This window comes from Enhydra lutris, unplaced genomic scaffold, assembly GCF_002288905.1.
Source record: "Enhydra lutris kenyoni isolate GAN:26980312 unplaced genomic scaffold, ASM228890v2 scaffoldscaffold1, whole genome shotgun sequence".
In the NCBI taxonomy this organism is placed as follows: Eukaryota; Metazoa; Chordata; class Mammalia; order Carnivora; family Mustelidae; genus Enhydra; species Enhydra lutris.
The window spans coordinates 77,871,420-77,884,144 of record NW_019154085.1 but is presented as its reverse complement, the minus strand read 5'-3'; the positions used below and the strand labels follow the sequence as shown (position 1 = coordinate 77,884,144).

At 38.0% G+C, this 12,725-nt stretch overlaps 1 protein-coding gene across 3 annotated transcripts in view; it reads left to right on the top strand.

Moving 5' to 3' along the window:
- The window catches only part of LOC111143001 (phosphodiesterase 1A), a 329,203-nt gene that overhangs the window by 247,967 nt on the left and 68,511 nt on the right, over positions 1-12,725 (top strand). For all 3 annotated transcript variants that reach the window (XM_022496402.1, XM_022496393.1, XM_022496411.1), the window contains exon 3: positions 11,107-11,289. In XM_022496402.1, the coding sequence (XP_022352110.1) occupies positions 11,107-11,289 (183 nt within the window). The remainder of the gene's footprint in view (positions 1-11,106; positions 11,290-12,725) is intronic.

The window sequence follows — 12,725 nt, the reverse complement described above, 5'->3', positions numbered from 1 at the left end:
GCAATTCTGGCTAATGGAATATAAAACGAAGACTGCTTTCCTCTTTCCTCTTTCCTCTTTCCTCTCCATAAAATGGAAGTCCTGTGCATCTGGGTTTTGCTGTATCTGAGTGTGAGGCTTAAAACTGATACAACCATCTTGCCATAAGCACAAAGCTAAATGTAACACTAAAGGTGATAGTATAGAGATGGAAGAACCTAAGTCCTTGATGTTATCGACCTGCTGATTTTTAAAAAGCCCTTCATGGAGTCAACATACCTTTAGTTTTCTTCTTAAGGAAAACAGTAAATCTCCCTATTATTTTTGCTGCTGGAGGTTGGGGTTGATGTCATGTGCTGTTGAGAGCATCCTAACAGCCACATAGGTCTGCCTTGTTTCAAAGCTCAAATTCTTAATCTCTAATACATCCAAGGAGTGGTCTTACCCTAAGAAGAAGTCCTAACACAAAAGTTTGCTTTCTGAGTTAGCTACTTAGAATTCACATTCTGTTTTCCTGTAAAACAAGGTAATAGGTTGCTTCCGTTTCTGAGGTAGCCCACAAAACCTATTGATTCCATGAGACAGCCTAACAACAACAGGTGATCCTTGGGCAAGTACCAAGTACTAGGAAGTCAGATACTTAAGATTTTTCTCATTAAAGACAATATTTCCTCATTCTTTACCATATTTTATCAGCAAGCCTACCTCCAAAGTGTAGATTGCCTCATCTACTGTCCCTCACTTTTCTCTCACCTCCATCTCCGTCAAGTCTGCTCTGAGTCACCATCATCTTTGAGGTTGTCTTTCCTGACACACACCCACCAGCTCTGCCCTGGGATCTTGCTGTCCTCCCATTCCACGCAGAAGCAGGGGCCCAAGGTAGGGTGGGGCATCCGGCTGTCTTCTATTCCAGGATCCTGGGAGTTTATCTGGGGCATGTTGTCACTCCCCTCAGGGTTTTCCTTAGTTTGGAGAAGTCAGGCAGGATTCAGTGATCCTTCTCAAGATCACTTCTGTCTTCCTTCCCGACTCCTCTTGTTTAACCAAGGGCATCTGTGCACAGTCCTGGGAATGGAAACTCTGCTCTGACTTATGCATTCTTCCGTTGTCCTTACCTGGGCCTTTCTGCCTTCCATGGGAACTGGAATTGGAAAAGTTAAGTCCAGGAACAGGAGTTTTCTCCCTTTAAGTAATTGTGTTTCACATAGAACTTGAGTCAGTGAATGAAATCTTGGCTGACTATATGGACAAAGTGCCACAGGGTAACAGCAAATATTTTAAAAAAACATTTTAGGATATCATCTTTTCACACATGGAGCAGGGCCTGATTGAAAATGTTAACATATATAACATGCATCAAAACAAACAAAACATGACTTTGTTGAACAACCATTAAGACTAGAGATTCTCTGCCTATGTTTTTATACATCACTTGTTCAACAAATATTTATGAAGGACAATCTATATATACAATGATAATTATTTTTCTATTCTGTTTGGGTATTGTTTGCTCCTTCTTGTCATTCTGGTTGTATTTTTGGCCTCCTTGGTTTAGAAAGAAATATATTCTTTGTCTTCTCTTACACTCCTGTCTTCAGATTCACTGCAGTTCTTCTAAGTACCATGTTCCACCCCCCAACTCAGCTGAGAAACCAACTTTTCTATTTTGCAATTAAGTAACATACAGATATTCTCATTCGTAACATCAATATAAGATATTCATTAATGAAGATACCTTTATGGAGATTCTCCTGCTGGTACTTTTGTCGATAGTTCCCCAACACTCTTCATCTCAGAGAGTGAAATAATGGGCCTATGGAAATAAGCAGTGCTGCTAACGCCATGTAACAGAATACAGCTGAATCTCATTTTCTTGGCAGAGATATTTGGGTAATAGGCAAGCTGTGAATGGATGAGAGCATTTCTCAAACTTTAGCACTCCTGAGAGTTACCTGGAGGGCTTGTTCAGAGTGACGGGCTCCACTGCCCCAAGTTTCTCCTTTAATTGGTTGGAGCAGAGTCTTGAAGTTCCCAAGTGTTGCTGATCCTGCTGGTCCACGAACCACACTTTGAGAACCCCTGCGCTGGAAGATGTCAAAATGAGGCTACAAAAAAGAGACACAAATGTTAGAAGTGTAATGATTAGAATTCTAACCATTCTAAATATTATCCCATGTGGCATATGAGATGGTCTTGTGCCAAAATGCCTCCTTCAACCAGGAAATTCCATCATCAGACAGGAGTAGTAAGAGGTGCTGAAACCGAGATGAGCTGTGTCTCAGAGCAGCAGGTCTTGGGCACAGGGGAGACAGGCCCATCCTTTGATTTGCGGTGTGATCACTTCTCCCAGATCTGTGAAACTAAAGGCCCTTAGGCTTCATCTGTAGCCTGCCAGTCACCCTTTCCTCCACCCTAGCACTCTTAGCAATCTTTGGAATGATGCACAATTAGATGAAGAACAGAATGCCCTTCTCTTATGTCTCACTTCTCTGATTGGAAAAGATAACATATCTACTCCCTGGAAAACAGGGCAGGGAGACCAATACTAGGTAGATACTGTTGTGTTGTGATAAAATGTACATAACATAAAAGCTACCATTTTAACGTTTTAAAGGTACAATTCAGCGGAATTAAGTACGTTTGCAATGTTGTGCTACCATTTCCATTCTCTACTTCCAGAACTTTTTCATCATCCCAAAATAAACCCTATACCCATCAAACAATAACTGCCATTCTCCTCCTCCTCTCAGCCCCTGGAAAACTCTGTTTTATTTTTTGTCTCTACGAATTTGCCTATTTTACTAGGTAAATTTTTGAAGTAAGTAAAATGTTATTTTTGGAGATTCCTCCCACTATTTCTTTATGATCCATAGAATCTTTACATTGTTCTTGGCTCTCCAAAGTCACTTTAACCAACTTCTTCCCATAAAATGTCTCAAACACTTCCATCCCCATGGAAGGACACTCTCTTTTTCCTTCATGTCAGACATAGAAATCTGCTGAGACTAACTCATGCAGATGTGTAAGTAACTGGGGTTCTTTGAGGACTTTCTTTGTACAGACATTTTTCTAACTGCTTTCTGTGCATTTAGCCATTCTATCCTCACAACTCCACCCCTAAGGATATATTATTATCATTTCTCTTTTACTGACAAAGAAACCGAGACTCGGGTAGGATAAAGCACATTTCCCAAGACCACAAAGCAAACAGGCGATGAAGCCAGGAGTTTGACTCCAGAGGCAGTTTTCCTAACCACAGAAGATGCTTATTAATCAAAAAATTTAGTAATTAATGGAATATGAAGCTTTGTGACTAATGGCATGTTTTCAAAGATATTTTTGAGTGAAGAGCACTTTCTGGTGGGAAGCCAAGAGTCATCAGGCAGACCTAGAGTAGTTTTTTGCTTCACCCATTACCTCCATTTCCACCTCCCAACTGACTCCAAAAGGACAAGCTGAATCCCACCTGTCCAAGGAACTTGACTCCTTCTCAGACTCCTCCTGCAACATTCTCCTAGCCCCTTCTGCCTGTCCTAGAGGACGGAACCTCCTCTGCCTAGGCCTCTGCTTCTGGGTGGGTACAGAGGAGGCATAGAGCCCTTCTTAGGCCTTAACTTGAAAAAAAAAAAAAAATGGCATCAAACTTTAACATTTTACTTAGCTAGTCTTGTTTTAGCCAAGATTTGCCTCTTGAAACTTAAGCTAAGGTCAGCATAACTACCTTGTCTCCCCATACTTGTCCCCAGCAAATGTGCAGTCTTAATAGTCACTCGAATGTAATGGTCATCTTTTCACAGTTCACAAAAAAAGGAAAAAAGGACTAATAAAAACAAATGAACAAAGTTATCACATAGAGAGAAGAAGGAAAGAAAACTGCCAAAACAACAATAGTAACAACAAAAATTATTGAAATAAATTTATAAGCCTGCCATCTTAAATCCTTTTTGGAACAAGATAAGGAATAAATACAAAGGAACAAATGAATGAATGAATGAATGAATGTGCTTGGGTGGTAGCCTGGAAGAATTAATTCAAGTGTATTTCACACTCAGGAAGCAGGTTACTGACAAGTCACAATAGCATTTTGAATGTATCACCTTTTCTCATTCTGACATTTATTTAATTTATTGTAATTCAAAGTACCCTGAAATTCTACTAACATACGGATATATTTCTCTATCAGAGAATGATTCAACATACCAGTCCTGAAAAATAAATTTGAGCTTCCTCCAACCAAATATTCCCTGGTGGGCCAAATTCCCTTAAGAATTTTTTTTTTTAAGATCAATTATTTTTAACCCTAAATTTCATGGTAGAAATAGGAAAGAAAATAATGATTACTCATATTAGTATCTCCTGAATATGAAAGTAGTCTGGGTTCCTAGTAAGAAAACATGCATTTGAGGTAAAGGATAGGTGAGCAGCTAAAAACTCAAACTCCGAGATCAGACTTGAGTTCAAACATGGCGTGGTCCCTCCTGGTTGTATGACTTGGAGCAAATCCCTAAAGTGTCTGTATCAGTAGAATAAGGGTACAGATAATAGTTGGATTTTCCTCATGGTGGTATTGTGAGGATTAAAAGAGATAAAGCTCTGGCCTGATTCATAGTGGTAAAGAAGTTAGCAGCATTCACATCTCTGTCTATCCTAAGATAACTGAGGTCTGAGTGAAGCTTTAGTATTGCTCTTAGGGTTTTGGTGTGGTTTGATTTGGTTTGATTTTAGTTGTTTTTGTTTGTTTCTTTGTTTGTTTTGTTTGTTTTTTGGTGGAGGACCGCAGTCGGCTCAGATCACAGATATGTGCTCATCAAAGAAATAACACAAATAGATTTGCCTATGTGGGAACCACTTGCCCCCAAAAATATCCACACTGCAAAATGAGCAACTTCTCTTAATTCCCCCAGCCATCCCTGGAGGGCTCACTTGAAAGATATTTACTATGCCTGAGTTCACTACCATCCCTAGCCCAGGCCCAGTATAACTGCTTCCCTGGACACTGCCCCTCATTTTAGAGTACTCAACGATGGCTCATTTTTGTTGTGACCCTCCCCATGGGGTGATAAGTCTTCAAGCCAAGAACAACTTGAAACCCACGCCCTACTCCCTCTATGGACTATGGAATTCCCCACCCTCCCCTTTGTGCTCCTCTCCCATATCCTGGACACTGAGATCTCAGAATTCTCTGCCTAAAGGTCCCCTAGTCTATCTCCTAAATCTTAACAGGTTTCTTCCCCAAGTCTTTCTTCCTGTGGGGGCCAGAACACTACTGATATGTGTACCCCGTCACCTCTAAAAAATGACCAAGAAGCAGCCGCTTTCAAAGCTGGGCAGGTTGATGAGAGTGATGAGGGAGGCTGCAGGGGTCTACTACTTAGAGAGTAAGGCCTGGGCAGGAGGTTAGGTGGGTGCAGAGGGACAGCCACAGCCAGCTGGCCCAGCCTTGTCATGCAAGGAGCTGAGAACTCTCAAGTCAAACTCAATTTGCCAGGCTTTTATGAAACTTATTAAAAGGTAAGAGGGCAGAACACATTTAATAATTCATTCATTTGATACATAACTTTAAAATATTTAATTATATGGTATTTGGGAGAAATGTGCCCCTTCCTGGGCCCAGCAAATATTAGGGGCAGAGTGAATGATTTAGTGGCTTATTGAAATGTATCCTTTATAGGAAGAGTAAAGCAGGAAAAAGAAAATTTCAAACCTAAGAAGCCAGTTTCTAATTGCAACCAGCACTTGAATCTTAACACTCAGTAGGTGTAAATGTGGGCACCAGTTGCCTAGAAATAACTGTGGTGGGTACACTGGTATAACCATTTTCTAAGAGTCTACTGTGGACAGAAATATTTTCACTGTTATAATTGTAAAAGTCAAAATCTCATGACCTTTCCTTCTGTGGCCGCCTCCTTCTTTATTCCCTTCCCCTAAAAATTTTCTAGTTCAAAATATAAGCCCTTTGGGAGTTGTGTCATCTCATTTCAAGAGAAAATTTGGGGTATAAATAGCTTCCAAGAATCAGTTGAGCACTGAATGGATGGATGGTCAGTTTTCACAGCTCCCTGGCCCCCCATCTACCCTTAGCTCATGTTTAGAGACACTTAACTTTCTGCTTTATTGACCCTCTTAGGACTAGGAAGAAAGAAAGAAAGAAAGAAAGAAAGAGAGAGAGAAAACGTTATATCAGAGGAAGGATTTCTCAGAGGTCAACAGTGATAACATTTTACACATATACTCCTTATCATTTACTTTCTATGCAGTGCATTTTAAGAATTCCTAAGGAAGATGCACCGGTGACTATGTTTCATGTTCTAAGATTCTTAAAAACAAAGTTTTTATTTTTTAAGAGCACTCATGATATAAGCAATTATGCTTACTCTGCCATCTAACATTAGTGTGAAGAGTAATTGAGCTCTTGGATATTTTGAAAGTAAAATTAATTACAGTATTTGAGATCCTATTTTATCAAACCTACTTGCACAAATTTATTTCAAAAATGAAATGAGGGGACAACATAGTCTTACATGTTTTCCCTGTGACATAATTTTCTGTAAATATTCAGATATTTTCACATGTCTCAAATAGATGTATAGGAAAACTGTTTATAATTCTCTAGCAAAAGTCAGGATTATTATTCCATATTATACTATAGTTCTGCTTCTGCCCTATGTAGCACGATCCAATGAAACCCGAAGAGTCCTTATAGTACTCAGAGGCAGGAAGACAGAGAGTATAAGGCAGGTACCAGAGAAAGGGAGAATAAAAGGGAGAAGAGAGAGACATAGAGGAGTGTGGAGAAATACGTGCCATTAGGTGTGTTGGTTTTTTTTAAATTTGTTTATATTTAGGTTTTTACTCACATGTCTTTCAAGTTTCTTTTCTCCAAACTGGAAAATAATTATCTTAGTAAATCTGCTACAACTATTTATAGCTTCCTTAGGAATGTCTTACTAACTCTACTAGAGAAATGAGTCTAAAAGAGTTAGTATTTAACAGAAATACTGACTTCCTGGGCTAAAGGCATGCAAACGGTGTGTACAATTTTTAAAATTTCTTTTTACTGTGCCTATAATTCAAAATGCCATAAAAAATGTTTAATGTCTTTTCCACACCAAGTGTTCATGTTGCCCTGTAATTTACTTCAAAGAATTGTAAAGGGGTTATTCAAAGGCAAATTATCCTAAAGGCAATGAAGGGGATGATGGACAATAGTGAATTCACTCCCAGGATGCTGCTGCTGATTATCAGTCAAATAATATAGGACTCCAAAGTCTCTTCTACCATCCCCATCCTAACTCTACTCCTCAAAAGTAATCACTTGCAAGTTTAGTGTAAATACCTCTAGATGTTTCCTAGACATTCAGTAGAAACATGTTCATCTCCTGCTCTGTGCCATGCAATGTTGTGGGTGCCGGTGATACAACAATACTCAAAAAGAGACCAACTCTCCGCTCCCAAAGTCTTTACGGTTTAGTGGATGAAACATAGAATGAATAAACAAACCAGTAAACATACAACATGGTATCAAGTAATGGTAAGTGCTAATAAGTCGATAGTAGGACAAAAAGACAGAATAGAGGTGTTCGCTAGTTTAGTTGGTGTGAGGGATCAGGGAAGCCTTCTTTCCCTGAATACAGTGAGAAAATAATCCCCCCCACCCCCAATAGGGTAAGAGAGTCTAAGCAAAGCCAACACAGCAAGTGCAGAGACCCTGGAGCAGAAGCAAGCCTGGGAGAGTTGAGCACAGCAAGGAGGTCAGTACTGCTGGAACAAAATATGTAAGGGGAAACCAGTTAAGAGATGAAGGTAGAGACAGGGCTTGTGATGAGCTACATAGGACTTAATGAATTAGGCATTGATAAGGTCTGACTCATACTTTAAAAGAGGCAATTTGGCTGCAGAAGGAAGAGACTGAAGGGGTTCAGGACAAGAACTGGGAGACCGGAAGGAGGCTACTGCAGTAGGCCAGGAGAGAGATGATGGTGGCTTGGCCTCTCTCTCATTCATTGGTGGTAGGAATGCAAAATGGTACAGCCACCTTGGGAGATAGTTTGGAAATTTCTTTAAAAAACAAAACATACTCTTACTATGCAATCCAACCATTGTGGTCCTTGGCATTTACACAAATGAAAGTCTGGAAAAGTCTGCATACAACTATTTGTAACAGCTTTTTTGTAATTGTCAGAACTTGGAAGCAAGTAAGATGACCATGGCTGAGTATATAAGCAAACTGGATATCCACACAATAAATTATGATTCAGCAATTAAAAAAAGAGCTATTAATACATGAAAAGACAGTTTGGTATTATATCTGTAATAGCTAAAAAGGCATTTTAGTGCCCTGCAAATGATTTTTATATTTCACAACCAGAAGGATAAGTGATGTGCTCTATTAAGTGAATTATTAATATAATGCAGAGTTGTGCCTTTGTCATCTATCAGATTTATAATCCAAGCTGATAGTTACCACATAGTGTTCATGAATGATAAAAATATTCTTCCTCATTATATATATTACATATATAGCATATATCTCTATATATCTATATTTATATATCTATATATATATATATCTATTTCTATATATCTATATCTATATATCCTTAGCCTTTATATTATTAGAAAGAGAGGATGAGAGAGGGAGAGAGAGAGAGAGATTGAAATTAATTTCAAGGAATTCATTCATGTGATTATGGGGGCTAGGAAGATGGAAATCTTCAGAACAGGCTGCCCCTGGCTGGAAATTCTGGCAGGAGTAAATATTAACAATCTTTAGTCTGAAAGCAGTCTGAAGGCAGAATTCCTTCCTCTTAAGGGAATCTCTGTTTTATCTCTTAAGGCCTTTAATTAATTGGATGAGGCCCACTCACCTTATGGAAGGTAATGTGCTTTACTCAAAGTCTACTGATTTACATGACAATCGCATCTAAAAAACACCTTGACAGCAACACTTGGACTGATGTTTAACAAAATAACTGGCACCATACCCTAGCCATGATTACAATATAAAATTAACCATTGAAGAGGTATTGGTTGCTTTTTCAAAATTTGCTTTTAGTTATAGAATAGCTTATCTCGTGCTTTACTCTTTACATACTCCTCCTATACTCTTATCACCACAAATGAATTCACATTACTCTTTCTCCAAGATTATATCTTCATTCCTTCTTAATGAATGACATCATGCATCACGATTAAGAACTACCATATTATCAGACTCCTAAGTCTCATATCTGTATTTGACAGATCATTTCCATATGCTGATTTTGTTGATGATATGTCTTAGATGACTTATGAGTTTAGAACATACAGCCTTAAAGATATCAACATTAATTGACCACCAACACAATGTGTGTCTGTCATTCTACTTGAAGTAGCTGATAAAACAAGGCAGCAGGAGAATTCTTGGAGCTCCATGACATCCCAGGATTATAGCACAATGGTTCCCATTCCACCTGTCCTGTTCTGCGTTTTTATTTGATCACTAGATAAGAAGTAATAGAAAGGGCATAAGCCCTGAATTTTCAGACCATGTAGTGTAGTGTCTTGATGCAATGGGCTAAATGATCCAATTTAATATGGACAAAATGCTAAAAAAATTATTTTGCTTTGCGTTCCAATGTCAGTGTATTAAGCGTAAATCAAAACCACCCAAACGTAAGTTCCAAAAGAAAGTTAAAAAAGATACAAAGTATTAATCAGTATTAACTTCCAATTATGCAAGGCTCTTGTATCTTCATATGTATACCTGTAGTTTTGTAACTCCAGCACTGAAGTTGATATATTGTGTCATAAGGCATTTCAAAACCGCATTTGTAAATATTGGCAATTGTCTGTGCTCTAAATGTTTCTAGAAAAGAGCAGCACATAGAGGTCATCATATAACCTTTTGAGACTGTTCTTGGTAGTATTGGGTGCTGTGGATGGGCTTTCTACCTTTTTTGCCCTTTTATTGGTCCCTGCCCACTCAAGATGGTGTGACTTGTTTTGGAGGCTTTAGCACGCAGTATCATTCTGTCTTCCTTCCATCAGCTTATGATCCTGGGGATTCACCCTGTACAAAGAGATTTACTTGGGGCGAATGGAACCCCAAAGCCAAAACCAAAGTGCGCTAAAATTAGCTCTGAGTTATTAAACTGGTGCACAGATAGGGAATTAACAAAGTCAGGTGACAGACAGAGGTGGCCTGTGTTCTTCCTGGAGGCAAAGCTCAATTGCTCTGTGGAATGTTTTTATCGTTTGTGGGGAGGCTTTCACATGGTCTTCCCAGTTCAGACCTTTAGGAAGTTCTGGATCACTGGAGCTGACCAGCCTCAACGATAGGTACTACACCCACCGGTCCGGGCAGTGTGGTCTATCTGGAGCTTCTAGAAGATAGGATGGTGCAGTCGTTTCACTTCCTGTTCACTTCCCCACTGATGTATTTGATTTCCTTGGCCAGCTGATGTCCACCCTCAAGATAGCATCTGCCCTTAACTTGGAGTGTTTCTCTTCCACTTCCACTGGCCCTGTCATCTAACATGAGTTTTCAAAACAATCTGTTTATCTTTTTTTCTTCACTTTTTAATCTGTGATGTTGATCTCATAATGAATGTTAGAGTACTTGATGTCCTATTTTCCTACAATTTAGAAATAGCATTCAAATGAAATAATACGTGTGAATCACCTGTAGACTCCAAGGCCTTATGCAAGCAGCCTGTGCTAGCTGCATTGTATATATGCATGACTAGCAAATATAAGACGACTTTGATAACTTCTACTCCTTGTTTTCTTTCCAGTCCAGTTGCCTCCTTTAATAACAGACATCTGTTTATGAACTTTCTTCTCTATTTTAGTTCTCTTCATGACTAGAATAGTATATGAATTTGTATCTCCAGACAAGTATGACAGTATCTCATTTGGAAAGCTGCAAATGCTCAACTCCATTAGTGCTGGCCTTCAGAAGATGATCAATTTGAGAAATTCAGAGTTTTTCAAATGTTAATCCAATTATTTTTTTTTTTTAAGTAGCTCATACTAAGGGATGACCAGAGAGTGATTTGCTATATTTTCAATCCCATTGCAATGTTTGTTTATTATCAGGTTTTTCTTCACTTTTTCCTAAAGTTTAATTGGTATAAATTTTTGTAGAAGACTGCTGGATACTGAAGATGAACTCAGTGACATTCAGACAGACTCGGTCCCATCGGAAGTACGGGACTGGCTGGCGTCCACCTTCACACGGAAAATGGGGATGATGAAAAAGAAATCTGAGGAAAAGCCAAAATTTCGAAGCATTGTGCATGCTGTTCAAGCTGGAATTTTTGTAGAGAGGTAAGTGAAATTGTTAGTATTTCAAGATAATAAAATTTGGAAGGTAGGAGATATACTTACCATCTCAAAGTTATATAAGCCAAACATTTTACTTATTGAGGAACACTGCAATTGTAAGTATACCCAGAATGAGGAAATTTAGAACATCGTTATAAATTTGCCTTAACAAAAATGTTTTGTCCTGGGTTTATTACTTTCATTTCTTTTAAATTGACATAAAGACTGGGATGCCTGGGTGGTTCAATCAGTTAAGTGTCTGCTTTCAGCTCAGGTCATGATCCTGGGGTCCTGGGATTGAGCCCCATGTCGGGCTCCCTTTTCAGTAGGCAGTTTGCTTGTCCCTGTCCCTCTGCTCTTCCCCCAGCTTGTGTGCTCTCTCTCTCTTGCAAATAAATAAATTAAATATTTTTTAGAAAGAAAAGACTAAAAGCAGACTTTTGAATGCCTAGTGTACCTCAAATGTAGCTTTGTGAGTAATTTATTAAATTATACCACATTCATACCTTATTTGTATATGTTTGTATAAATTATACCACACTTATTATTTATTAAATTATACCACATTCATACATCACATTCATATATTACACAACTAATTTTACTGGAATAAAATGTAACTTTTCATAAAACAAATTCTATACTACATACTAAAATCAAATAAGACTTTCTCTGCAATAAGTCAAAAAGACCATCCTCTTTGCATCATGGGAGAAAAGCTCCTTATGTAGCTTTTGTAGAGTTCTTTGACATTTCTGTCACTAAAGCAAGGAATACTTGATGGCCCCTAGAAGCATCAAATCAAATCACCGTAGTTTCTCATGTGAAATACATGCTAATGTGGCCTAATTTTATATTTGTCTAGCCCTTAAGAATACAGTCTATTTTTCTGTCTGGGAAACAAGATGTTCCAGAATTAAAGCTAAAGAAATTACTTGAAATAAACATGTTACATCTGACAATTCTGAAAACTAGTTATTAGAAATCCCTTAGATTAAAAAAACAATTACTTTTTATTAAGTTATATATAAAAAGATGAAACATTTTTAAACTAATAAAATTGAAGAGAGAATTTTTTTGTCAATATACTTAAATGAGAGAGACCACATCATTTTTCATCTTCTGACATCTCTCGTTATTATTTCTAATGAACATTATACACTTTAATTTTCCTGTTAAAAGAAAAACAGGAAACACATTTGGGTTCCCAAAATGTAAATGAGAATGTATAACAAGAAGTATTTGATGCCATTTAAAAATATAACTACAACACATAAAGCTTGAAGTTCTTGCTTTGTGCCTCTACTATCCATAATAACCACCACTCGGTGATTATTTAAATTATTTTGAGTATTTTATTAGCCCTATTTAATTGGCTTTGATAAAAGAATCCTCATAAGAAGCAATTTTATTAGTGTGGTAAAGTGATAACCACACCC